The sequence below is a fragment of the Prunus mume genome, linkage group LG2, assembly GCF_029339155.1.
Source record: "Prunus mume cultivar Tortuosa linkage group LG2, ASM2933915v1, whole genome shotgun sequence".
Classification (NCBI taxonomy): Eukaryota; Viridiplantae; Streptophyta; class Magnoliopsida; order Rosales; family Rosaceae; genus Prunus; species Prunus mume.
In genome coordinates, this window is record NC_142699.1 from 33370265 (window position 1) to 33395379 (window position 25115).

The 25115-nt window shown below is 35.8% G+C and overlaps 4 protein-coding genes, 1 long non-coding RNA gene and 1 other non-coding gene across 7 annotated transcripts; 2 read left to right on the top strand and 4 right to left on the bottom strand.

The window, feature by feature from the left end:
- The first annotated feature begins 385 nt into the window (after positions 1-385).
- LOC148920100 (uncharacterized) lies at positions 386-855 on the top strand. Its single transcript, XR_016124484.1, has 2 exons — positions 386-527; positions 614-855. It is a non-coding gene; the product is annotated as an uncharacterized LOC148920100 (long non-coding RNA).
- Positions 856-4730: 3875 nt separating this feature from the next.
- LOC103323353 (tetraspanin-8-like) lies at positions 4731-7074 on the bottom strand. Its single transcript, XM_008225342.2, is given in 3 exon segments — positions 4731-5173; positions 6454-6657; positions 6659-7074. Coding segments are annotated over 3 exon segments (804 nt in total). The 5' UTR covers positions 6959-7074; the 3' UTR covers positions 4731-4873.
- Positions 7075-11469: 4395 nt separating this feature from the next.
- LOC103323354 (tetraspanin-8-like) lies at positions 11470-13192 on the bottom strand. The gene is made up of 2 exons (XM_089046594.1): positions 12512-13192; positions 11470-11955 (listed from the first exon to the last, which is right to left on the bottom strand). Exons 1-2 carry the CDS (start codon positions 13010-13012, stop codon positions 11659-11661), a joined length of 798 nt encoding a protein of 265 aa, XP_088902720.1. The 5' UTR covers positions 13013-13192; the 3' UTR covers positions 11470-11658.
- Positions 13193-13992: 800 nt separating this feature from the next.
- On the bottom strand, positions 13993-15822 carry LOC103323355 (tetraspanin-8-like). The gene is made up of 2 exons (XM_008225345.3): positions 15167-15822; positions 13993-14412 (listed from the first exon to the last, which is right to left on the bottom strand). Exons 1-2 carry the CDS (start codon positions 15511-15513, stop codon positions 14127-14129), a joined length of 633 nt encoding a protein of 210 aa, XP_008223567.2. The 5' UTR covers positions 15514-15822; the 3' UTR covers positions 13993-14126.
- Positions 15823-20035: 4213 nt separating this feature from the next.
- LOC148920101 (U2 spliceosomal RNA) lies at positions 20036-20229 on the top strand. The gene has a single exon (XR_016124882.1). It is a non-coding gene; the product is annotated as a U2 spliceosomal RNA (small nuclear RNA).
- Positions 20230-21353: 1124 nt separating this feature from the next.
- On the bottom strand, positions 21354-24189 carry LOC103323356 (Cytochrome c oxidase, subunit Vib family protein). 2 transcript variants are annotated; one of them, XM_008225347.2, is made up of 4 exons: positions 23905-24189; positions 22817-22905; positions 22650-22731; positions 21354-21607 (listed from the first exon to the last, which is right to left on the bottom strand). In XM_008225347.2, the coding sequence occupies exons 1-4, from the start codon at positions 23911-23913 to the stop codon at positions 21554-21556; spliced, it is 234 nt and encodes a 77-aa protein (XP_008223569.1). In that variant the 5' UTR covers positions 23914-24189; the 3' UTR covers positions 21354-21553. The 2 variants fall into 2 exon arrangements, with proteins under 2 accessions (XP_008223569.1, XP_008223568.2); XM_008225346.2 differs by lacking the exon at positions 23905-24189 and having other exon boundaries at positions 22817-22947.
- Positions 24190-25115: the final 926 nt, after the last annotated feature.

Here is a 25115-nt window from a genome sequence, read left to right on the forward strand (position 1 = left end):
CTTCCAACAATAAAAAAAAAAGTCTATTAATAAATATAAAAGGGTTAATTACATAAAACCTCAAAATTACTTCAAAATGCTACTTGGTTATATGTCATATCATCGAGCCTATAAAAAGGTACCACGTAGCCAAGTGGAAGAAGTACCGGATTGTACATTGTCTCGGTCATAATCAAGTCCCAATAGGCTATGTTGCACGGACACTCCAAACTGTTGGAGTGTCAGAGTGTCGGACACGCCGACACGTCGACACGGCTCCGACACGCCCCCGACACACATTGGACATGGTCAACGGTTGGGACACGGTCAAGACACGGCAGGGACCAGTTTGAAATTTTCAAAATAAAATATGGGGTCTAAACGTGCGATTTTTGAAACTTTTGGTGGACTGATTTGAAATATTTTTAAAAATAGGGGCTAAAAGTGGGAAAAGACTTTTTTATACCTAAATCTCACTTTTTTCTGCTGCCAAAGTTTATTTCCTCCATCACAGCTCTTCTCCTCCCCTTCTCCTGGTTTTGCACAAGGTAACTCTCTTTGCAATTTTTTTTTTCTCTATTTTCAAATGCATTTATTTATGTTCTCTATTTTCTTTTCTTATCTCCCTCCACAGCAGTAGAAGAGTTGGACTTGGTGGTGAGGTGACAATTCTTTCTTCTGTTTTTTTAAGAGAAACACAACAAATAATAACAATAACAATGAAGACATAGATGCTTGAAGAAGATTCAGGGTTAGATCATTTATGTTTTATTTTGTGGTCTATTAATTATTATGTATGGATAATGAACATGAGTTATTTTTTTTGTTTTATGAAATTATGTGACATTGAAGTATTAAGAATAAATATTATTTTAATTGCCGTGTCCTAGCCGTACCCGTGTCCTAATTTTTTGAGATTTTCCATATCGCCGTGTCCCCGTGTCGCGTTCCCGTGTCCCTGTACCCGTGTCCAGGGACGGAGCCACAGAGGCGCAAGGAGGTGCAGTGCACCTCCTCTCGCAGGAAAATGCGTTGGAGATGCAGGAATTTGCCCCTTTGCTTGTGCCCTCCAAGTGTTCGATTAAAAGCCTCAAAGATGCTGTTTTGTTGCTGCTGTGTGAGACCCTGAATATTTACCTTAGATTGTTGAGTTCGATCTCACGATCACATAGGAGAAAACGGTTCATCAATTGGACCTCACAACCAAAGTTATAGATTTTAGAAGATTTTGAAAAAATTTCACTTAAGTTGCAGACACAACCAGCCGAAGAAGAAGATGACTTGTGTTTGTAGTTAGAATCCTGTGCTTCTCAACTTGCATTCCTTTTTAATGTGGTCCACTATCAGGGCGCCATGTGTCAAATTTTAATTAGACCAAATTTAGAAATTCATTAAAAATTCATATGTTCTCCAAAAAATTCACCAAAAATACCCCAAACTCATAATCACATCTACTTTTATCTTGTGACCTCCAAATCATATGTACTTTGGGTTAGATTAATTGGTATTAATTTTGGTTAGATTAATGGATGATTTCATATGAATTTTGATAGACTAATTGTGTAATTGACATGCATTTTGCTCATATTTGATATTAATTTTGGTAAATAATTGTGTAACATGAATTTTGTGCATTTAATTTATATAGAAAATAGATTATAGTCAATTAGGCTTAGACGTAAAAGTCTTATTTATTTTAATTATGGATAATAAGTTAGTTTGTTTAAATTGTAAGGCTATTTGGTTATTAAGAATAAATATTATTTTAATCCGGATGTTTTAGCCTTTTAACATTGCCCATTCCCTGAAAAATTCCTAGATTCGCCACTGCCCATGTCCATGCAACATAGCCAATAGGCAGACGGGAGACATCGCCAAGCCTAGACCAACCCGATTCGCTACACAATAGTTAACCTTACGTAGAACCAAAGTCACCTCACCTAATGTCTCCCACACCGGCTCGGCTCGATAGAGATCGGCCATACCTGGACATTACACTTAAACACCATTCACCTCAAAATCCTCTCGTTTGATCCTAACCAGAAAGGATGAGAAATAGTTGATACCTCATGACAACTCACCAACCTCGCCGGTGCCACCACGTGGCTGGAGAGGGTTGAATACACTACGATGCCAATGCAAGTGTCTGGCAAAAGGGCATAGAAATTTGTGCCCAAGCAAACCCCCTTACTCTGGGAGGTGCAAAGTAAAATATATGGCTTAGCAAATATCTCTCTCCTATAAATACCCCTTACCTACATTCAAACAAAAGTAATAACTGCGAAAAGACCTATAAACTCTATATTTTTTTAGCAATTGTTACTTTTGTTTGGTATATGAAGAGAAGAGGAAGGAATGGGAGACAGAGGTGGAAACACATTATTTTCGATCAATAACACTATGTCACATGTCACCATTTTAACTAATTTCTCCACTTATTGCACACTTGGATATCTTTTCCTATAATTTCACAATGAAGATGAAAAAATAAGTGTTTTAATCACCAATAAAATAATAATAAACTAAAAGAATAAGTTTTGAGTTTTAGCCCCTAATCCCTCACCACTAGAACCACATAAAATTTGAGAGGCTATGTTTTGTGAATAGTATCATTTGAGGGGCTAAAACAGCACCTAACCTCTTGCATTAGACATGCTCTTACAGCCTTCTAATTCGAGTGATTTTTGCAAAAATAATTTATTAATGCAGACTTTTAAAAAAAAAATTTAAATTATTAAAATACAATGTGAGATGAGCCTCATTAAAATACCCCCTCAAATAAAAATTTAATTATTTAAAGAAATCTTTAATCAAAGCTCCCTCCATAAGAAGACCTTGACATGTTGAATTAGTTGGGACTGGAAATAACTGAGATTTTCACTTATTTGCTTTGGTTGTTGTGTGTGTCTTCTTCACTGTTCTGCTTCTTGTCTTTGGGACTTGTCTTCTGTCTCATTTGGTTAATTGTTTTTTTTTTCCCCTGGTAATATCTGTTTGGTTAGATTCTGTGCCTGTTCTTTTGTTTTTCTTGCTTGGGTTCGGTTGTTCTTGTTTTCTGAGTCTGCATGCTATTGGTCTTGTTTGTTTTGTTTGGTTCTTTTTAGGCTTGTAATTTATTTCTTTTTAGTCAAGTCGTTTTTTACCCAAAAAGGGCTGAAGTCAGGATTACTACTGTGGAGCCCATTGGTTTCAGTGTGACGTCATGTGGGTATGGTAGTAATATTCACTAAGTGGCGAGAGTAATTATAGTAAACGAATTATCACATGGTCGTATTCAACTACCATAAAATAATCTCTTAATGACGTAACTTAGGATTTTTTTAATACAAAAATACGAACGATATAAAAAAAGAGAAAATCAAATCTTAAGAACCTCAGAATACAAAGATAAATACCTTAAGCATAACATGCATATGGACTACAAGCCCATTGCAGTTACTTAGGCTTATGTGTGCTAAACTACAAAATGCGTGGAACTTAGGTGGAAAAGTAGAGTCAAATATGTGCTCAAGTACAAAAACGGTGTTTTGACAGATATACATATTGCATGAAATTCTGAACAAAAGATGAAAGCAAATGAGGCTATAGTAGTAACGACAAGCTTCATATGTAATTATGCATGATTAGGTTCCCCACTAAAACTGGTAGTTGAACCAAGAGGAATTGTGGTCCGTCAACCAATCTCCAAAGCTATGACCCTTAGCACACTCACTCCACCTTTTGTAAATGCTTTTATATAGCATATATCTTCTTTTTTTTTGGGTCATATATAGCATGTATCATGTGGAGGATTTAAGTCGTCCTCAAATTTTCTTATCTGCAAAACCAGCCACATATTTACGGTGGACTCCACACTCCAAAATGTCGGGCAATTGCTGATATTAACATCACCCCCAGTAGTTACGTCGACATTGGGACCAATTTTGGTATGCCTAAACTATGAGGAAAACTTAACTATCACTGGTCTAAACAATATGTATTTATCCCTATACGATGTAATGTATCATGTATATCCCTTTGTTGCGTGTCACCGGATGGTAATACGAGAGATGCTTATTTAGAATAGAAGAAGTCATGAATAGAGTAAGTCGGGACGAAGTATAAAATTAACTATTCTATTCAAGCCCTGCTTGGGATTTTTTTTTTTTCTTTTATACCCAAATATCTGCTTCAACAAAACAATCTAATTCATGATTCTTCAAGTATTAAATTACAGATTTTAAAGAGACCTAGGCTAAGGCATTGAGTCAATGGGGTCAAATATTAAATTACAAATTTCAAAGGTCTAAAGTTCAAACTCTCATGATATCTAAGTGCAAAGAGACCCCTCTCTCAGGACATCTTAATTACAAATTTATCCTTATTATGACATCATCATCTAGGTAAGCATGTCAGACAGTCAGAACACAAGTGCCACACGTCTAGGCAAGTGAACAACATGTCATACAACACACGTGTACACTTTTTTCCGTGAGTACAAGTAGGTATCCTGCGTAAATGAAATATAGCAAGGACACCGAACAATCGGTAAGAGCCTGATCACTCCCCAAACCATCATCAATGGATGCATCAAAGAAAATGGTGGACTGAAAATGACTCTTTCGGATTTTTGTAGCCGTCTGTAGCAAGATAGCATCAAAAACCAAACACATCTTTTAGCAAATGCTTGCACACACAAATAAAGTCAAAGATGACTTCCCAAAACAATGTCACGGCACAAGCAGGTAAAAAGAAGAAAAGACTGTAGCAGCTGAAAAAATATAATAACCTAAACCAAACGTGATGAAATACTTTACAAGAAATTAATAAACATAAGTTTATAAGACATAGGTTTCACTACTAAGAGCAAGCTGCAAAACTACTCTCTACATTACATGCCAATATATGATATTGCTTAATGCTTCCAATATTCATTGTCCCTCCGGGTGTTCCTGAATGCGCAGCATCCAACAGAGTACACAATAATGAGGAAGATCAAGAATACAATGTTGACGACGGCCGTCTTCTTCCAGTTACTTTTTATGTTGTCCAGCAGTCCAGCCTTGCATGACTGGCAGTTGAAGCACAGAACCTTTGCATCATTCGCCCATTCGCTGCAGTCGGGGTTGGAAGAGCTGGTGGTACCGTTGTTGTTCCAGTTAATTGGGCTCACATAGGTAAAACTACAATCATCTGATGGCTTACAGCAACCGGCCTGGAGATCAGTAAACACGTTAGAAGACTTGTTCAATCCGAGAAGATGGCAAACGAAATAAAGTGAAAATATAAGACAATGTCTTAAACTCCAGGCAATCTAAACTGCCAGCACGGGCACCAACACAGACAATTAAAATTCTATTCTTTTCAAGGTATGCAAAGCTAAAAAGATACAAAACTGAAACATATTCCGAGAGTAATTTCTCCCAGGGAAATTTGAAAACGTCCTTGTCCAAACGTAGCGTATAAGAACATCATTACAATCACCAAATGGAAACTAGAATACCAAAATGCCCCTCCTTATTATGGGATATTAGAATATTGAAAAGGAAAGGTCCAAATTTCTTCACATGTACAACATGTGGACGGAGGGAGGTAGGTAGGCCATCCAGCGCAATTTGTATCGAAAAGTGATTATTCTTTTCTTTGAGGGCCAACAATAAGCAATTTCAAAAAAAGCAGGATACTCATAGGTCATGAAGAATAAGAACAGATACCAAGTAATGAAATGATATCATTAGTCCTCAGAGTACCAAGTCAATGCATAGCATACCACAATTACGATGGGAATTGGTTTCTCTAAAGAATCAATTGTGCACAGTAATTAGTACAAACACTTTTAAAAGTATAATAATTTTTTAATTAAATAATAAATTCTACTAGTTTAGCCTCTGTAAATATAATAGACTTCATTTCAAAAAGGGGGACTTGCAAAGCATTCAAAAGTTGCAGATTCAGTCATCCAAATGGAGGATGGACCAGAAAAGAATACAGCCTTTTCATCCTTTAGTTGAAAGCTTGTAAAAGCCAAACAAACAACCAGACAACTATCCAAAATTCGAATTGGAAAGTGAAAAAGTCAGAACTCCAACACCAACAGGGCAGAAAAAAGAATGTAATCCAAACAAGTTGAAACAAAATTTGAACCCAAATCAATCTAATGTAATATCATCATGCCCAGATCATTTCCTAACAACCCCATAACTCAGATCTCAAAGAAGGCACACGCAGGAGCAAATATTAGCAAAACCCAAATCAAACCAGACAAATTAGCCATAACCCACATTCAGAATCCACATTCCAACTTGAAATCAAACACATCCAAGACTGAAAACAAAACAGGCATGAAAAGTTAACAAACCCAAATTCAGAGACTAAGAACTAAGCCCAGAAATTGAACCAAAATTCCAGATCTCGACCAAGCACAAGCCAAAGCTCAAGACATACCCAAAGCCAAATTGAAAAAAACTTAACAAAACCCATGAATGTTGTTCATACCTGAAGCGCAGACAAGTTCTCCTTATACAACTCCGTGATGGTATCGTTGACATACTTGTCATGAAACGTAGAGCAGACCTTGCTATCAATAAGGCAACTCTTGATCTTATTCCAGTTCTTGGTGCTGTTGACCCTCTTCTGCAGCCAGTTAGAATAGTCCCCAAGCCTGTACTCCTTGTACCCTTTACCGGAAAGCACTTTGCCAGGCGCCTTTGTTGGTGACGACGAAGGCGAAGATGGTGAAAGCGAAGAGGACGACGATGAGGAGGAACATGACGAGGAGGTAGACCCAGAGGAGCCACGAGACTCTGCAGCAGGCGCCGATGAGGCCGGCGAGCGAGACCAGCATGAGGAAAACGCCGAGAATGATGACGGGCTTGTCCAGAAACTTCTCGCACTCGGTGCTGCCTTGCTTGCTCAGCCACACTCCGGCTACGACGATCGGGATTGAGAGGAGGAAGGTGATGAAGTTGAGAAGCCCGACGAGGTTGTTGCTGATCTTCATTGTGAAGGGAGGCTAAAATCACAAAACCCAATTCACAAAAATCGAACTTGAGAGAGATGAAGAAGGGCAAAGGAGAATGATGAATTGTTGTTGTGAGGATTGAGAAGGGTAAGGGGGACGGTGTGGTGTTTTATATCGTGGGTTTTACGGAAGCGTATCGGAGATTAAACCGTGTGCGCGTGTGTATCCAATGCGGAGCTCTTTTTCTTTTCTGATTCGGAGTAAATTTTCGTATTATGTCAAGGTAAATTTCACTCGGACTCACACCGTCAAATCCCACACGAAACGAAACTTATCACAGTCAGACACTCTTCCTTCCCAGTGCCCACATCCAACACTTAAATTAAAATATTTTTATTTATTTATTTTGACCAAATATTTTAACCAATACTCTAAATAAATACAGCTCACTTTTTTATTATTATTTAAATTTGGATTGTCTACATAAAACCCTCCAAATTTTGAGCATCATTTCAAATTAGTACATGAACAACCCACAAAAAAACTCTTCCTTCCTTCCCAGTGCCCACATCCAAAACTTAAAATTAAAATATTTTTATTTATTTATTTTGATCCAATATTTTAGCCAATACTCTAAATAAAGGCCACTTTTTTCATTATTTAACTTTGGATTAACTACATAAAATCTTCAAAATTTTGGAGGTCATTTTCAAATTAGTACATGAACTTGTAAGGTCCTACAAATTGGTACACAAACTTATGAAAACTATACAAATGCGACCTTATGTTACTCAAAATATTAGTACATCTGTTAAATGTTGATGGGTAAAAAGAAGTGCCATTTTCTTTTGTGCTTATGCATAGTCCACATGGACCAAAATAATAATCAAAATTATTTTTCTTTAAAATATTTTAAATCAAATATATAAAATAATAAAATAACATAAAATTGAAAAAAAATGTTAAATTATACACACACAAAAAAACCTACCCATCCCCTAACTGCATTTTCATCTTCCAAACATCTACATTTAGAGTTCCCCATTTCCACCAGAAAAACTTGTGTGGAATGGAGATAACACTATTTTGCTTCCCCCAACCAATCACAAACTACCACATTCAATAGTATCACGAGTTTCACACAAGTGTTTCTCCCTTTTGTTCTTGTGGCACGCTCGAATTAGATTTGTCTATCTCTCGTATATGAAGCTTGGCCAAACTACCCCCGCCTCCAAAGTCAAGGGCTTGGAGTCTAGGGCTTGTCGAATATTGTGTCGTACAGATGACAATGAGAGATAGGAAAGGGAAGGAGATGTAGATGAAGTTGGCGACAACGCAATTGCAAGTGATTTGAACATGATATTAATGGTAGTGTGGTTGGGTTTACGGAGGAGGGGCTAGGTTTTGGGTTGGGCAATTTTGATAAGTTTTGGGGGAAGAGAGATAGATGGGTTGCTTGTGAGATGTGGTTTAGGATAGGGGTTAAGGAGGTTGGGATGAGGGTGAGGGTGAGGTCGGTGATGGTTGGGGATGGTAGGGATGGGTATAGATTAATGGTAGTGGCCCACTCTAGAAATGGTCCAATGAGACGGTGGATCGAATCTTGGTTGTGTCTTTCTCATAAAGTACTTAAACTATAACCCTTCAATAAATTTAAAAAACAACTCTTCAATTATTATCATCTTTGCACAAGCCCATGCTAAATGCATGTGCAACTAGGCCTCCTATGTTCTAAATTGAAACAACTTTTTTTTGTTATCCTCTTTCAATGGAGAACTCCCTTGCACTGGACCTTCAAATATTGCATTAAAGTAAATGTGCATTGGACCTACATCATTGCCAAGTTGAATTATATGGTTTCCTAACAGGTTGTCTCTTAGAAGGAAATGGAGGGACATTAGTTGATCCCCCTTTATATTTGTGTTTGTGGATCATTAGGAAAAGTCTTACTTGGGGTGAGAGGTGTGTTAATAGTAGGATTCTGTGAACTACCTACCACACTGGACATTTTGAGACCTGCAACAAAAACTGACCTAAAATACCTCCCACCTAATCCACAACCAAGGTCTAAAATATCAAGAGTTTCGGAAATATCGGGGGGTCTAAAAACACGGAAATATCGATGGATATATCGAGAAATTATCGATATCGGTAAAAATTGAATAAAAACCTTGAAATTTTTGATTGAAACTTTAGAGGATGTTTATTTAGTCAATTATTTATTATTTTATCTCAAAAATTTGGAATGAAATGTATTGCATAGTGTGTTTGACTGATTTAAGTTAATTATATAACGATCTAACAAACACTGTGAGTGTATAATATATATAGTAATTAATGAAAGAAGATTAAACACACTATAATCATTTATGTATAATGATTACTACAATTTTTTTACACTTTATAAATTGCATGGTAAGATAAATGAGTGACTTAATACCACATAGAGTTCCTATGAGATTCAAAATTTTCATTGTCTTCATTCTATGTGTAGAGTACGTGTACTTTGAAAAGTAGTCATCAAATGATAAATCCCCAAAATAGTTTTGTATTTAATTGTTCTAGATTCTTTCCATCAGCAGTGTGGTGGATAAGGCTTTGGAAGAGGAATAGAAGTGGCAGGGGTTCGAATCCCCCTATATGCACGCGCAGCGCATTTCAATTTTTCTTTTATATTCCATGTCCATATCGATATTATTAATATTATCGCAGTATATTGAGTGAATGCTTATGATAATTGAAGGATATTATCGGCGCCGAAATTTCCGTGAATTTTCCACGATATTATCGATAATTATACTATAATTACACGGATATGTTCCATCCCCCTCCCCAAAAAATGATAATATCCTAGATATTTTGGCGATATTATCGATATTTCAGTCATTGTCCACAACTAAACATAGAACACAGCAATAGCAGCAAAGATTCAACAACTAAACACAACATCAACAACAACAACTAACTGAATCAACAAGTGTGCAGTACACTAACCTTTAAGCAAGCACAACAAATAAATCAAATTCCTTCCCCAAATGTGCAGCACACTACCTCACTATAGTTAGATAACATTTAGATAAAATTGAAACCAAAATTAGACAACATTTAGATAACATTCTTAGATATAATTGAACCCAAAATCCAGAAAAAACCAAAGCCAAAATTAGAACATGAAGTTAAATAACAATTTAACATATAATTGATGCAAAAGTTAGAAAACAGATTGGAGAGTTAAAAAAATTACCTCTTTGCAATCTCTTCATTCTCGATGATAGATGAGAGTTGACTTGAGATGAGAGCTGAGAGATAAGAGATTCGATAAGAGATCATAGATTAGAGATGGTTTCAATTAGAGATGAAAGGCGATGACGGTGGAAGAGGTGACGACAAGAGAAGAGGCAGAGCAAATTACGGGAAAAAGGATGAGGTTTCGTTCGAGTCACTAGAGGAAAGAAGCAGAGAAAATTAGGGTTAAGTCAAGAGCAACATAGGAAGGAATTCTCTGTGATGCGGTTTATAGGTTCTACACCAACAACAAATAGAAATTGGACACGTATACTGAACCATATACCTCGATTTGGTTCGAGTTCAAACCGATGACCAAACAAAAATAAATTAAAAATAAATAAATAAACCAACTCGGACTATCGATTAGGTTCGACGGTTTTTCGGGTTTCAGGTTACTGTATGGTCTTCATTGCGTAGGGGCCCACAACAAGAAGGTCAACTCTGTCACTCTAAATTGGGAGAACAGAAGGTTGAAAGGGGTTCAAGTACATCCAAATATTTGGGCTTGAGCTTATTTTCCCTTCAAATGGTTCAGCGAAAATTGTGCATCAACAATTATTCTGTACTTCAGTTAGAGATATCTTCATTATTATGAACTCCTCTCTTTCAAAGAGAATGATAAATTCGCTAATGACTCCGAAATTACATCACATCATATTTGATAAACTCACAATAATAGAAAATTACAAAAAGTAAAACGTTGCTTAATTAGTTTTTTTTTTCCTTCTATTTACCTTTAGCTTTTGATACAGATTTTCCGTTTCTGTCATTGCACGGCGGATCTGTATTGCAGGGTTTGAGTACATGTGCTTTTAATTGCTAAATCATAGATTTTAGTCATTTTTGGGTTGTGTGTGATTCTCTCCAGATCAATTCAACATGTTGTTGCATTCGGTCATTTGCTAAGATTTACCTATATTCGACACATTGTTGCTTTGTACTTTTGTTTTATATATCAATAAATATTTTTCAATAAAACTATCGCTTATTCTAAAAATAAAATAAAAAAGTAAAACGCTGCTGACATAAGTGTGCTTCAAGAACAAGAATTAATCTTCACAGTACTTAATTAATGATGAGTAATTCCTAGGAAATTACATAAATGGTTTGACATTTCAACGTGAGACTGCAAAAGTTCAGCGATGAATAAAATGCGCATATTTTTCAATGAATTCTAAAGTTGCTCTGGAAAATTTTTACACGAACAAAAACTTGGTACAAACAAAGCCCTAATTCGTATTTGACATAAAAAAAATTAATAATAAATAAATAAAACAAAAAATTAGTGATTAATAATAGCGAACATTTTAGTTACAGGAGGGAAAACATCAACAACAAAAAAAGTGTACCAGAGGAAGTTTCCAATCCAATCCAAAAATAAGTAGTCATCAGGACCAGCGGTTGCTAATAAGAGGAAGATGAAAAAGTTGGTCTAGCTTCAACTCTTTTTATCATTGCTTCCAATATTCAGGTTTCTTCCTGCTTTCTTTGAAAGCGCAGCATCCAACACTGTAGACAACCGAGAGGAACCCTATCAATGCAAATTTGAAAAAGTGAGCCTTCCTCCATGCAATTATCAGCTGTTCCAGAATTCCAGCCCTGCAAGAATTGCAGTCGAAGCACTTGACCTTTGGGTTGTTGTCCCATGCTTTACAGTCAGAGTTGGAAGAAGCATTCTTTGTCTTCTTCCACACGGTGGGACTCTGATAGGTAAATTCACACTCAGCTAATGGCTTGCAGCAACCAGACTGCAAAATAATATCAAACACATTTCAATCTGTTCACCCCAAGTTCAAAATCCGAATTTGAATTCTGAACTAAGTGTGTTAACAACATAAACTTTTATGGATGAATATTTAATGTTGTATCATAGTCACGGGAGGGGGCACCAAAACATAAAGTATAAAGCTTACGAGAGTTCTAAATTGAAATGAGTCGTTCTCTTTCAACAATGTAATCCAGTTTTACTACTATGTTCATATTGGAATGCATTTTTTTACAAGTACTATTGATTAGTGATGAGAGCACCATAGGGGTAATTATTGCAAGTGTAGGTTACTCTTTTTTCTTCTTTTTTTTGGCAAGCGATAGTCTAAACTAAACTATAAGGGAGGGGGATTTCTCACGCGTAAGAACTCTATAAGTCACCAAAAAGAATGTTTTACTTGATATAATCTCTCCGCCTAATTAATAACTTGTAGGATGATTTAAGACTAGTAGAGACACCAATGACATGCCAACTGTCCAAAAATAAAGAAAGACCTGAAAGAAAAAAAATAATAATTAATATTCCAAAATGTATACCTCAACGGGGTTCAACACCTTCATATTGAACTCCTTGAGTGCAGTGTCATTCTTGGGCATCTCAGAGCAGGCATCACCAACAATGAGACAATTCTTGACCGTGTCCCAGCTCTTTCCCTGAACCCTATTCTGCAACCACTCCGAGTAGCCGCTAAGCTTGTACTCCTTCAACTCTGTCCCGGGAAGCCTAGTTCCGCCGCCTGAATTCCACACGACAATCAAGGCTATGCCGTAGACGATGAAGAGGGAGATGATGAGGAGAAGCATAGCAAAGAGGTAGATCCATAGGACCCAAGAGACCCGACAGCATGCGCCGATTATGCCCACGATGGACATCGCCATGATCAGCACACCCAATACAAGGACGGGCTTCCTGAACAACTCGAAGCACTCCCCACCGCCATTTACCCTGTTCATCTGTACCCCGACAACGACGATTGGAATCGATATCAGGAAGGTGAGAATGTTGAGAAGACCCAACAGGTTGTTTGGTAGGTTCATTTTGAAATAACTTTTTTATCCGAGACCCAAACTCCTCAAACGAGAGAGATTTAAGCCTCAGATATATAGGTTATTGATCAAAATGTTTAAATGAAGATGAAGACGAAGAGGAAGAAGAAGATGGAGAGGAAGAAGCAACACCAAAACAATGATTGTAGGATGCGGTTGATTTTATATTGTGGATTCCAGGAAAAGTTCTTGGAGATTATATAGTGCAACCGTACATATTTCCATGGGGGAGAATACATAATTGTCTAAATACACGTTTTAAATTGATGGTGTAAGAATCTTGCCTTTCATATATAGTAAACATGATGGAAAGTATTTATCCAAGACTAGAAACCCCTCACGCATACGTCGGAAATGAGTAGGAGGATAAAAAGAGGGTATTCAAATCCGCCCAAACCGATCAGTCCAATTTTGGTTAGTTTCAATCATTTGGCTCTGCCTGGCTTTTTGTGTGAAAAGTTTCCACCTGATTAAAATAAAATTTAATGGTTAAAGAAACGAACTAATAACAGCTTCATCAATCAAAACCCACCAAAGCCTGAAACTCAAAGGATCCTTCTTATTTCCCTCTATGGCAATTCTATGTTTTCTTTGTAATTTCAAATCCAAAAACACTTCTTTCCACCTTAATAATATAGTTTTTATTTATGAGGTCTTGATGTATTAGTTCTTTTAACCCTTTGGATTGTATTGTAATGAGGTCCAGTCTTTTGTTTAAACTGAAGCAAATCCGAATAGAGAAATAAATAAATAAATAAAGTATGCAAGTAAGTACTCGGTTCTTTTTTGTTTTTGTTTTTGTGGACAATAGCGATATGGTGAGATGGGGGAATTGAATATATGACCTCAATTGCAGAGGTAATTGCTCTTAACCACTTGAGTTGTAAGCCCCTTGTAGGACATGGATTTTAGTAACAAAATTTGTCAAAGCTTCCAATTGCAAAATTAGTGGATCAATAAGACCGCGAATCGATTAGTAATAAATAAGAGGAAGATGTAAGATGTTGGGTAGCTCCCAATCCTACATTCAAACAGTATTGATCTGCATGATGATCATCTCATGCGTACAATTAACTTCTCACTGCATGCATGCGTCCATTAATGGTCAGAATTTCTCTCTGGTGTTTTTGAATGCGCAGCATGCAACAGCGTACACCAAACAGAGGAAGCCAAGCATTAGGGTTCTGAAAAGGTGCATCGCCTTCCAAGAAATTATCAGTTGTTCCAGCATTCCAGCCTTGCAAGACTCGCAGTTGAAGCACAGAACCTTTCGGTCGTTGTCCCATGCTTTGCAGTCAGGGTTGGCAAGAAGCACTGTTATTCTTCTTCTTCCACACGATAGGGTTCTCATAGCTAAATCCACAGTCAACTGATGGCTTACAACAACTAGACTGCAAATCAACATAAACTCATAATTAAAGATCCTTGTTAAATCCGATTGAGAAGACTGCAAACATTATATAAATTGGAAATTGTAGTCAATATTTTCAAACCCATATACACTATAACAGTAGTTGCATACTTAAGCTGAGTGTCTACCATTAAAAACTTTATATGTGCAGACTAGGGTTAGGCGAGTTGGTTAGGACAATGAGCCAGCCCCTTTGCACACAAATTCAAATCCCTTCCCTATTAATTAGATTAATTTAAACTAGTTTACACTATCACTTCCATAAAAATAATATAAAAAGACCATTTCGCCCATGTATTTAACAGAACATACAACATGTTCAACAATGCCATCAAATGGAGTTGAAGGACCACAACATCCATTTTGAAATTGAAGTACCAAAATGCAAATCGAACTATAATTCCAGGACTATTTGCTCTTAAAACCCCTAATATCTAATATGAAGTTTTTACTAACACTCCAAAAAAGTCATCATACATTCCTTTCTATTTAAGTTCAATGAATTAGTGATGAGCCATGAATAGTGCATGATAAGTTTTTAAATATGGTAATACATAGTAATTCTCCATGTCTAACTAACTAGGGTTATTTTCATTCAAAGCACTCTAAAACCACCCAAAATAAGTTTCATGTGAAGCGAAGAGTCAGAGCTGTGCCAGCTCAAAAAATTAATTTGTATACCCAAAAATAATAAAACCATAAGCAATATATTAAACTTGTATATATATGCTTACCAGAACTGGTGCCAATTCCTCTTTGTTGAAATCCCGGAGGGAAGTGCCATTTCCGGCATCAAATTAGGGCAGTAATCGCCAAGAATGAGACAGTGCTTGATCTTCTTCCAATTCTTTTCGTCTTGAACCCTCATCTGCATCCACTCGGTGTATCGATTAAGCTTAAACTCCATCTGCCCCGTACCAAGAATCTCTGTTCCACCACCTGGTTTCCAAGTGACGAAGAAGGCGAAAATCCACATGGAGAAGTAGGCGAACAGGACGAGGAACATGATGGCGAGGTACGTCCATAGGATCCAAGGGACCCGGCAACACCCCCCGATTATGCCGAAGATTGACGTCACCATGACGAAAACGCCGACTACAAGGAAGGGCTTCCTTAAAAGGTCGAGGCACTCTCCTCCGCTGTTTGTCTTGTTCGCAATTATCCCGAAATAGACGATTGGAATCGATACGAAGGAAGATGAGGATGTTGAGAAGACCCAACAGGTTGTTGCTTATCTTCATCCTGAGAATTACTTTCAATCTTATCAGAGACCCACACTCACCAAGCCTGCAGAGAGATTGAGCCTCCGACAGATCGAGCCAATTGAAAGAACAAAGAAGTTGAAGCAAAACAACAAAAGATTTATTGTCAGATGTGGTTAATTTATATTGTGGATTTCACGAAAGGTTCTCGGAGATTATACCGTGTGTGCACGTACGGAATTGCATGGGGATTTTCTAATTTTTTCCAGCCTGTCATGGCTAAAACTATCCTACACAAAAAATAAAAAAAAAAATTAATATATACACGATTTATTATCTTTAAAAGTTTATCTATATATATAAAGCAAAAAGCAAAGAATGGTGAAACATTCAAAATACCAGAAAATGTCCATTGGTTAATTCAAACATTAAGAATTGAAATTATTAATTAAATGATAATAATATGGTAAATTCATTTTTTTCATATTAAAAAAATTAAAATTAAAAACAAAATCAGATAATAAGTCCTATTTTTATGGAACATAACTATCCATATTATCTTTTTTTAATTCTAAAAATAAAATAAAAAATAAAGAAGAAAATCAATTGGCACATGCATGAGCATGTACCAAGGGGCTAGTATATAGTAAACAAACATGGTATTGTTGGCATTGTTTAAGTTTTTGGGTGTCCCATAATTATTTATTTTATCATTCGTCATTACTGAATATTTTTAATTATAGACAACGTTATAATATATTCATTTTTTTTTAATTATGGAGTTTTTTTTTATCTTTTAGAAGAAGTGCACATGTCTACCAAAGTGGATATACCAACTTTTTTTTTTCGCAATAAGGGTTTGAAATAATTGATATTGTTTAGGGGAATCATTTCATAATTTTATAAAGTATTTGAGGTTAAAATGATAAATAAATATAGATTCAATACTCTATTAGGGATAGGCACGGAATAAATCCCTACAACTAAGCTAGAATTATACGTGAAACCATGTGAACATTTTTTAAAACAAAAGTTATAATGATTTTAGTTTTGGTGCTAATTACTCTACTTGTCGTTTTCTTTTCTTTACGTAAAGTAGTTTCCTTTTTCTTAATATAGAGATTCTTAACTTCCGCGTTTTGACTATTTCTCAGAAATTCACAATAACTTGTACCGACTGCCTTCTACGTGTGATAATTTTATATGCCTTCATTATCGCATCCTTTTACTTGGAGAGAAAATTTGTCCTTCAATTACTTATTTTATGTTATGCGGAAAATATTAACATGCTGCCATGTTGTTGACATAGACAGTTATCTTAATATTTAGTATATATTGTTTTCGTGATCCTTGTTACTATCTATTGCTAATGAAAATTAAACAAATCATACGGAATCTTGCAATTATATCACCAATTGATCTGTGCCAAATATGAAGATCTATTACTTATATCTAGTCAATTATCACTAACTCACCTTTGTCAAAGGTTTCGTCTTGCTTAATCAACGGGGTCTAACCAATGAAAAATGACATTGACTTGTAGATCAGTGGTCTCAAATTTGAACCCCATAACACTTTGATAGCGCGTGTGTGAGAACCCTCATCTCTTGAATTTAGACCATCACTTATATTTTTTAAACAAAATAAGAGGGGGGCCGTCTTGCTTGTTAAACCACATATGAAAGATTGAGATACATGTCAATTAAATTTTTTTTATAAAATTAAAGAAAAAGATCATATAGAATTTGATGCCAAGCGATAACTGGACATACCAATAAATCCTATTACAAAATGACACAATAAGTCCTATTGGTGGAAAGCAACTTGTTCTTATATTCAAAGACATGATTTGAGAATAACTCCTAACCCTAATAGCATGCCAAATGTATGAAAGCCACGACATGTGTTTTGACCCATATAGGCTGCCTCTTATCTTATCCTTGTGTTTTTCTTGTGGCAATAAGATGATGTTTGACTTTTTGGCCGTCTATCTAGTATATGATTGTGAGCTACCGACCTATATTATTATAATAAAAAATTTCAAATAGCACTATTATTGTAGCAAATAGTTCCACATATCTTAATATGTTATCGATATTGTCTCATTATTTCGATAACATACAATCCAAGATAGTCTTGATGTGAACATAACAAAAAAATAATTTATCAATACTACCGATATTGTCGATTAGCTACAGTAATAGCGCTATTTGAGAATTTTGCTATAGTAATAATAGCATTTCCCATAATTTTTTGACCATGCATTACATATCCTTTTATTTTAGTTTGGAACGACACTTCGCTTATTCTTACTCTACCCATTTACTCGTATAACCATGTTATGCCCAACGCTATTAGAAGCCAATGAAGGGTCCAAACCCTCATCTATTTATAAGAACAACTCTACCCATTTGCCCTTTATCATGGCAAGAGGGGGCTAGGGCAGCTATTATTCATGTGAATAGTGGTTGCCCTTGCAAAAAGTAATATGTGTTTCCATCCGTTGTCATGGCAAAGGGCAATTACTATTCATTTTTTAATTTTTTTACAACGTTTTTTACCTCAATACTTAATTGGGATAATATTTTCGGGTTCCTACGTATCAATACTATTCATATCTCATAATCGGATAAAATTTTTTGTTTCAAATTTCAGATAAATTTTAAAAAAATTTGGCTGGTATTTATAGAAAAAAATTCATTAATTTTTGGGTATTTTTTTAAAAAATTTCCGAATTTTTTTTCAATATTTTATTGGAAAAAAATTGGATGCTCTTGGATTGGAGGAAAAAATTTGATCATAGAGCCCAAATGACGCCCGGTGGCAATAATAAAAAATTCAAATGAGTAATGACGCCTTGTGGCATTAGCGATGACATCACCCAAAATCTCGGCCCACCAGTGCTCTTGGCCCCACCTTCTGCCGGCAGCAAAGGCCCGCTGAATTGGGTTTGCAGCCCAAGCCTCGGGCTTGGGCTCCTCGTGGAATCGCTCTAAGAGGCTCTCCCTGCTTTGGTATTTTCAATGTAAATGTAACCTTTATGGTGAAAGGCAATACAATTGACAACTGATGTACTATCTACTCCAATTTGAATGAACCACGTAAATACTCGTGTACTTTGTGAGACTCTGATTTTACTCTCTTGATCTTGTTGACCCAATATTATGCATTAATATATATATATATATATATATATATATATATTAGTACCATTCTATTGAGAGATCTCTCAAATAAGAACGTCTTTTAAGGTACTTTATAATTATTATTTTTTAATGATTTAAACCATCTAATTTTTAGGTATTCATTCATATCATTCTTACAAAAAAAAATAAGACAAATCGGAAACCATTTAGACATCTAATTGTGTCCTACAAAATCAATGAACTTGATGCTTCAAAAAAGTACTTAAATTTCAATAACTCAATTGAGTGGTCAAATGATATTGGATTCAAGTGATTTTTTGCAGAGATGATCTTTGAATGATTATCTAAAAAAATAAATGCTTTGGATTAATCAAATATATATATACAGAGAGCTTCCATTGATGGATTCTTCAAATAAGCTTATTTGAGGGACATCCCTTGTAGTACCCACTCCGGATTGTATTTTACTAATCCAAACCGTTTATTTTGTAGATACTCATTCAAAGATCATCTCTACAAAAAACACTTGAATATGATATAATTTGACCATTCAATTGAGTTATTGAAATTTTAGTACTTTCTTGAAGCACCGTGTTTATTGATTTTGTAGAACAAAATTGGATGTTGAAACGGTTTCCGATTTGTCTAATTTTTTGTAAGGATGATCGATGAATGAAGATCTAAAAAATAGATAGTTTGGATCATTGGAAAAAAAAAATTGTAAGGTACCCTAAAGTTGGTGTTGAGGTGATGGAAACTTTTAACATTTGAAAACCAAACCAAATTATGTCAAGATCGTGTTGAGACGTTGGCTTGATATATATGTCAAGATCGATCGAACCAAATTATGTTAAGAATTATCACCAGCCATCCTTAACCTCTTGCAAGGACAATTACAATGCAGTAGTTGCACAAGCTGATGTCCCACAAGGCAGAGCAGGGCATGAATGATGCTGCCAATGAGGTTGGTTATCTATATTTCTTTCATTTGGTAGCACCTTAGCAAATCAATAAATTGGTTCAGTTTCTAAAATGTTTAATAATTATTGGATGATTTATATATGATAATAAGGCTGTGGAGGAGAGGCTTTAGATGTACTTGCATTGAACCACAAAGACAGCAAAGATTTCTTCAAGACAGGTTATTGACAATCCCATTGTCCCACATCCACTCCCATTGTCCCACATCGGCCAGTTGAAGGAAGGAGGAGAGCGGAGCTGTGTATAAAACAATCAGTCCAAGAGAGGAATAAGCATACCTTTCTCGGCCTTTTGGCTAAGATCAAGTGTAGTATCTGTTCTTATCAGTTTAATATCTGATACGTGGGCCAATGGCCCACACGATATTAAATTAATTTCTTTAGGGAGGGCTCATAACAGTAGCTTGCTACTGGGGCTCTCAAGGGTCGCCCAAGTGTTGCACTACTGCATGGGCCTGGCGCACCCCACCAAATCAAGTTTAAGCTTTTTACGGCCTTGCCCAAAATGTTGTTCATAATATATGTCGATGCCTAGCCCAAGCCCCTTTGGAAAATTATTAAACTAAAAGAAAAGTAGCAAGTGCACCCATAAATATATATATATATATATAAAGGCATTAATTTTGGTTCTCAAATGCTAAAGTTTCAATGGCTTGTGCTTCCGCTGAGGATATCTCCAGTTCATGCATCTACTAGTCCTTTGTACCTCTATTGAGATTACCTTAGTTTCATGCCAATGTTGATGGCTTGTACCTCTGTTGCGGTTATCTTGATTCCATATCTATGCTAATGGCTTGTTCTTCTGCTGGGGCTATCTTGAGTTCATATCGCTGTTGAAGGCTTTATAACTCTGAACTTGTCCTAAAAACCGGCTTTTTGTTGAAGGTTTTTAAAAGGACCGTATAGCAGCACTTTGACTGTATAAAAATTCTTAAGGCTGTGAGAATAAAAATTCCAAAAAACTTTTCAATGTCCAAGCTTGCTCGAAGTAGCAGCTTTGGCCCAAGAATTATTGATCTCAAGCTATATACTTTTGCTTGCTGCGGAGAGCTTGTTGGCCATCTCTCTCTTATAAGGGTATAGTCAAAATCTTCACAAGGTTTTCATGGTTCAACAACCTATGACTATTTTGGCCAACTCTTTTTTATGGCCATCACCAGTGTCTTCGATGCTCTACTATTAGAGTCTTTTGAGACTCACATGCTAACTTCAACCATACCCCTTATAAAAGTGGAGACTGATCCTTAAACCTATAAATATAACTGGAGAGGCTCTTCTATTTTCGACAAAAGCCTCCGCGGAGTGCAGTGCAACAACCTACTTTTCGAGTGCAAAAATAATTCCTTTTCGAAAAGAAGCCTTAAGTGACCTATTCCACAAGCAGCTCCTCCACGTCTACAGTCTGAAATTAAATAGAATATTCCAGAAGCCAAGACTGATTCATGTATAGCTCGCTAGAATGCAAACAAACACTTACAAGCACATACACATGGTGGGTGTTTATTTGGGTGAGCTAGGGGGTTGAAAACAACTGAACCAAACTGAAAAAAAAAAAAAAAAAACCCCTCAAAGTGTGAGCAACCATGGAACTACTTGTGCTGAGAACAAATCATAAATTAGAATACCAGTCAATGTGTGATTTCAATTAAATTAAAGAAATCTGAACAGGTAATTTATTGATCCACAATGATCCAACTGAGAAACCATGCACAACTGGTTGGAGTGAAGGTAACGGAAGTGATATGCAACTTTCATGTCAATGAAAGATCAAGCCAAGGAGTTCTGATGTTAAATTAAAGAGGACCTGGGAAACTTCCATTCTCCCTCTGCTCGTCCCACCTCTCAATCTACAATACAAGCCCAAAAAAAATAAATTAGAATTTAGATATAATAGATTAAAATGTACAATTACTCTCTAACTATATAAAATGGTACCAACCCTTGTACTTGGAAAACCCTCAAAGTGTCAGAAGGAAAATAGCGATACCAACAAAAGTTAAAGAATGAGGGGGAAAAAATAAATAAATCAAGCAAATACCCCAGAAAATAGATAAAATAGAATATCACTGCAGGGATCCAATAAACAGCCATAAACTAGAAAGGTTTTGAGATTTCACCCCTGTTGATTCAATAATTCAATCCAATGGAGTTCACTAATATTCTTTTCTTCAACAATCAAGACTTGTCAATCCAACTGATTGACGTATTGTACCTTACAGAGAAAAAGGAACATTCAAAATTGAACATTCCATATTTCTGAAGGTGTGTATAAAACCATAAAGGTAAAGAAATCAATGCCCTTAAAACAACTTAAAATATCAGGCTCTGACTGGTGCTGTGGTTGTTAAGCTTTATTTCCTCAGTATATCAAAAGACTATTTTGTCACCCTCACACATAAATGGTCACATGAACATGGGACTAAAATAACCGCCTATCAAATAAACTGTATAATTACGCTCATTAAGCTTCTACACAAGGAACACAACACGTAAAATTCAACTTGGTAATAAAGGCAGCAAGTTAACAACAAGAGGACAATTGTATGACAAAATCTAATATGAATGTGGAATAAGTTAATTTCAAACACATACGTTTTCAAACTTGTTCTCCTAATAATTGTAAAATTTGCAGTTTGGACATTTTTCTAGCAAGAGCTTTTCCCCCACAATTGCAAAATTTCTTTTATCAAATAGCAGTGAAACAGGACTAGTAAAGACGAAAGGTGTTTTCCTTTTTCATTTTTTCCTCTTTATATTTCATAAATTTAGGTACATGAAGCACTTATTCAAACTCCTGTGCCGTAAGAATACAGTAGATAGGGAGTATCCTAAAAGGCATGAGCAAATTTTAGGTTTCTTGGACAATACAATAAGCTAAGAAGTACTTACCCATTCACCCGGGCAAAGGGAGCGGTAATATTTGGCAAATCGCTCACATTCATTAGATTCTTCACCCTTTGCTGCCACACACCTGCAAATAGTTTGACATGTTCAAAAAAAAATCTCAATTAATAGTTTACTGTTAAGCTACTATGTGCTAAAGTTCGAATAACTACCTATGAAACTCAATGTAACGCGTGAAACAGTGCCTAGTTTGATTTGTTGTAGGGAATCGAAAATCAACAGGTGCTGTTTTCAGCTCAATCTGAGATAGCATAGCAGAAAAGTTCATGTGAGGAAAACAAAATGTGACAAATAGCTGACATAAATAAAAGGGCGCAAATACATCATTTTAGTTACAAAACAAATCAACCCCAGAAAATATAACTCTATCTAAGTTGGACTCCGCGATCTAGATCAATATGAGTTTAACGCTTGCCCCACACTTTACATCTTCAAATATGTCATCCATCAAAACATATAAATACATTAAAGTCCATGAACTACTTTCAATCAGTGACAACTTGTTCACATGACATAAAGAGACAAACTCGAATCTCCGAACACAGAACAGCCTGGTAAATTGGCAAGAGTTGCATGAGCAAGAAACAGGTTATAAATTTTCTTAAAAGTCACACACAACACAAGCACACCATTTGTGACCAATGGAAATTTTGGACTAAATATTGCCGAAAATTGGCAGAATTTGGATAATCCTTACAATACCCTCATAACCGAATTTAGAAAATGAAACACACAATTTTCGAAAGACATTCATTCTCTTAGAGTGGGCATGAACAGGCAGAACAAATATTAGATCCAATTGATTGATACTGCTAAACAAAATTAAATGACCAATATAGATAGGAATTATCCTCCATAATCAAATTTCAAAACCTGAATCTTCTTTTACTCAGGAAATAAGGAGTTTTTTTATAATAAAAAAATTAATAAAGGAAAATCTCATCAGTAATATGAAAATATATGCTACGTTTGCACCCACCATTGAAAATGTTGCCCAAAACAAAAATTTCAATCAGAAATCTTCGTCGGGATACTTTTCGAATGAATTGATTTGAAAAACGGAAATATTCATAAACTTTTGATTTTTGTAACGAAAACCCAATGCACAGTATTAAAAAATAAAGTCAAACGGAGATAGATTCGTAAAAAAATTAATAAAAAACAAAATTCTGGAATTCTAACAGAAGCCATAACCATAAACATACAGATAGATCAAAGGGAGAAGAGAAAATAAGGTAACCTCGGCCATGACTGAAGACTTAAGCGATGAAAGAGAGGAGCGAGATTTGGAGGATTTGTGAACGGGAGATGGCGAATATATGAAATGAAGGTGGGCTGAGCTCCTCTCCGGTTCCTTCGTCCGATGATTAATTCTCTAGCGCCACGTAATGTTATTGTCAATGGTATATTTGGCATGTGCTTTATCTTTTTCCTCTCTATTTTCTTTAACTTCATAAAACCCCTAAATTTTAGGGTTCATTTCAAATTCGTACATAATTTCTGAAGACACTACAAGCTCATACACAAACACGACCCGCAGGCGGCTCCTCTATTTTTAATAAATCGTATAGCCGGTCGGCTATACTCCGATATAATAAAAGCTGTACAGCCGCTCGGCTATACTAACTTTTTGTTATATTTAAAATAGTGTAGCCGACCGGCTATACTCGGATTTTTTATATACTAAAAATAGTATCTCCGCGCGGCTATACTACTGTTGACACGTGGCGAAATGGACGCTAGAGCCTGGCAGTCCTCTTTTTTTTTTTAAATAAATCACAGCCAACCGGCTATACTAGGATTTTTTATATAGTAAAAATAGTACAGCCGCACGGCTAAATAAAAATGGTACAGCCGGCAGCTACACTTGACGCTTTGTTTTAAAAAAATAGTATAGCCGGTCGGCGATACTATTTTTGCACGTGGCGAATTGGGCGCTATACGATTTTTATTATTGCAAAAGTATATCCGTGCGGCTATACTGGGATATATTTTTTTTTTAAGAGTATAGATGCTGGGCTTTACTGGGGTCGTTTTTTAATGAAATAACTTTTTTATAAATGGTATAGTACGGCTATACACATTAGACACTGATCTTTTTTTTAAAAAAATTTGTTTTTCCCCGATTTTTGTTTATTGATAAGGGTAGTTTAGAACATTATTCATTACTATTAAGCAATTATCCGAGTCTCTATTGTCCCCTTTGAGTTTTTACTTTTTTAGAACTATTGGTAAATTTGATGTTGTCAAACCTTTGGTATCGTTCACAATAACATTCATTTTAATTATGACAACAATTTAGGACGAAGAGTACACTTGAATACATAAAGGTAATCTCCTTTAGTCAGATCCTTGGTAAGGGTAATAAATCAATCCTTCAAATATTACTTGCACCATTTTTTACGTCAAAGTTTGGAAAGTGAGAAGGTATCATTGGGGTTGAAACATGAG

Excerpts from the sequence above, each read along its gene's own strand:
- LOC103323355 (XM_008225345.3), bottom strand. The coding sequence starts at position 15,513 with ATGGTGACGTCAATCTTCGGCATAATCGGGGGGTGTTGCCGGGTCCCT. Across the intron at positions 14,413-15,166 it reads AGGAATTGGCACCAGTTCTG|TCTAGTTGTTGTAAGCCATC; the intron begins GTAAGCATATAT and ends GTTGATTTGCAG.
- LOC103323354 (XM_089046594.1), bottom strand. The coding sequence starts at position 13,012 with ATGAACCTACCAAACAACCTGTTGGGTCTTCTCAACATTCTCACCTTC. Across the intron at positions 11,956-12,511 it reads AGGTGTTGAACCCCGTTGAG|TCTGGTTGCTGCAAGCCATT; the intron begins GTATACATTTTG and ends ATTATTTTGCAG.
- LOC103323356 (XM_008225346.2), bottom strand. The coding sequence starts at position 22,932 with ATGAACTTTTCTGCTATGCTATCTCAGATTGAGCTGAAAACAGCACCT. Across the intron at positions 22,732-22,816 it reads CGTTACATTGAGTTTCATAG|GTGTGTGGCAGCAAAGGGTG; the intron begins GTAGTTATTCGA and ends AACTATTTGCAG. Across the intron at positions 21,608-22,649 it reads CCCTTTGCCCGGGTGAATGG|ATTGAGAGGTGGGACGAGCA; the intron begins GTAAGTACTTCT and ends CTTGTATTGTAG.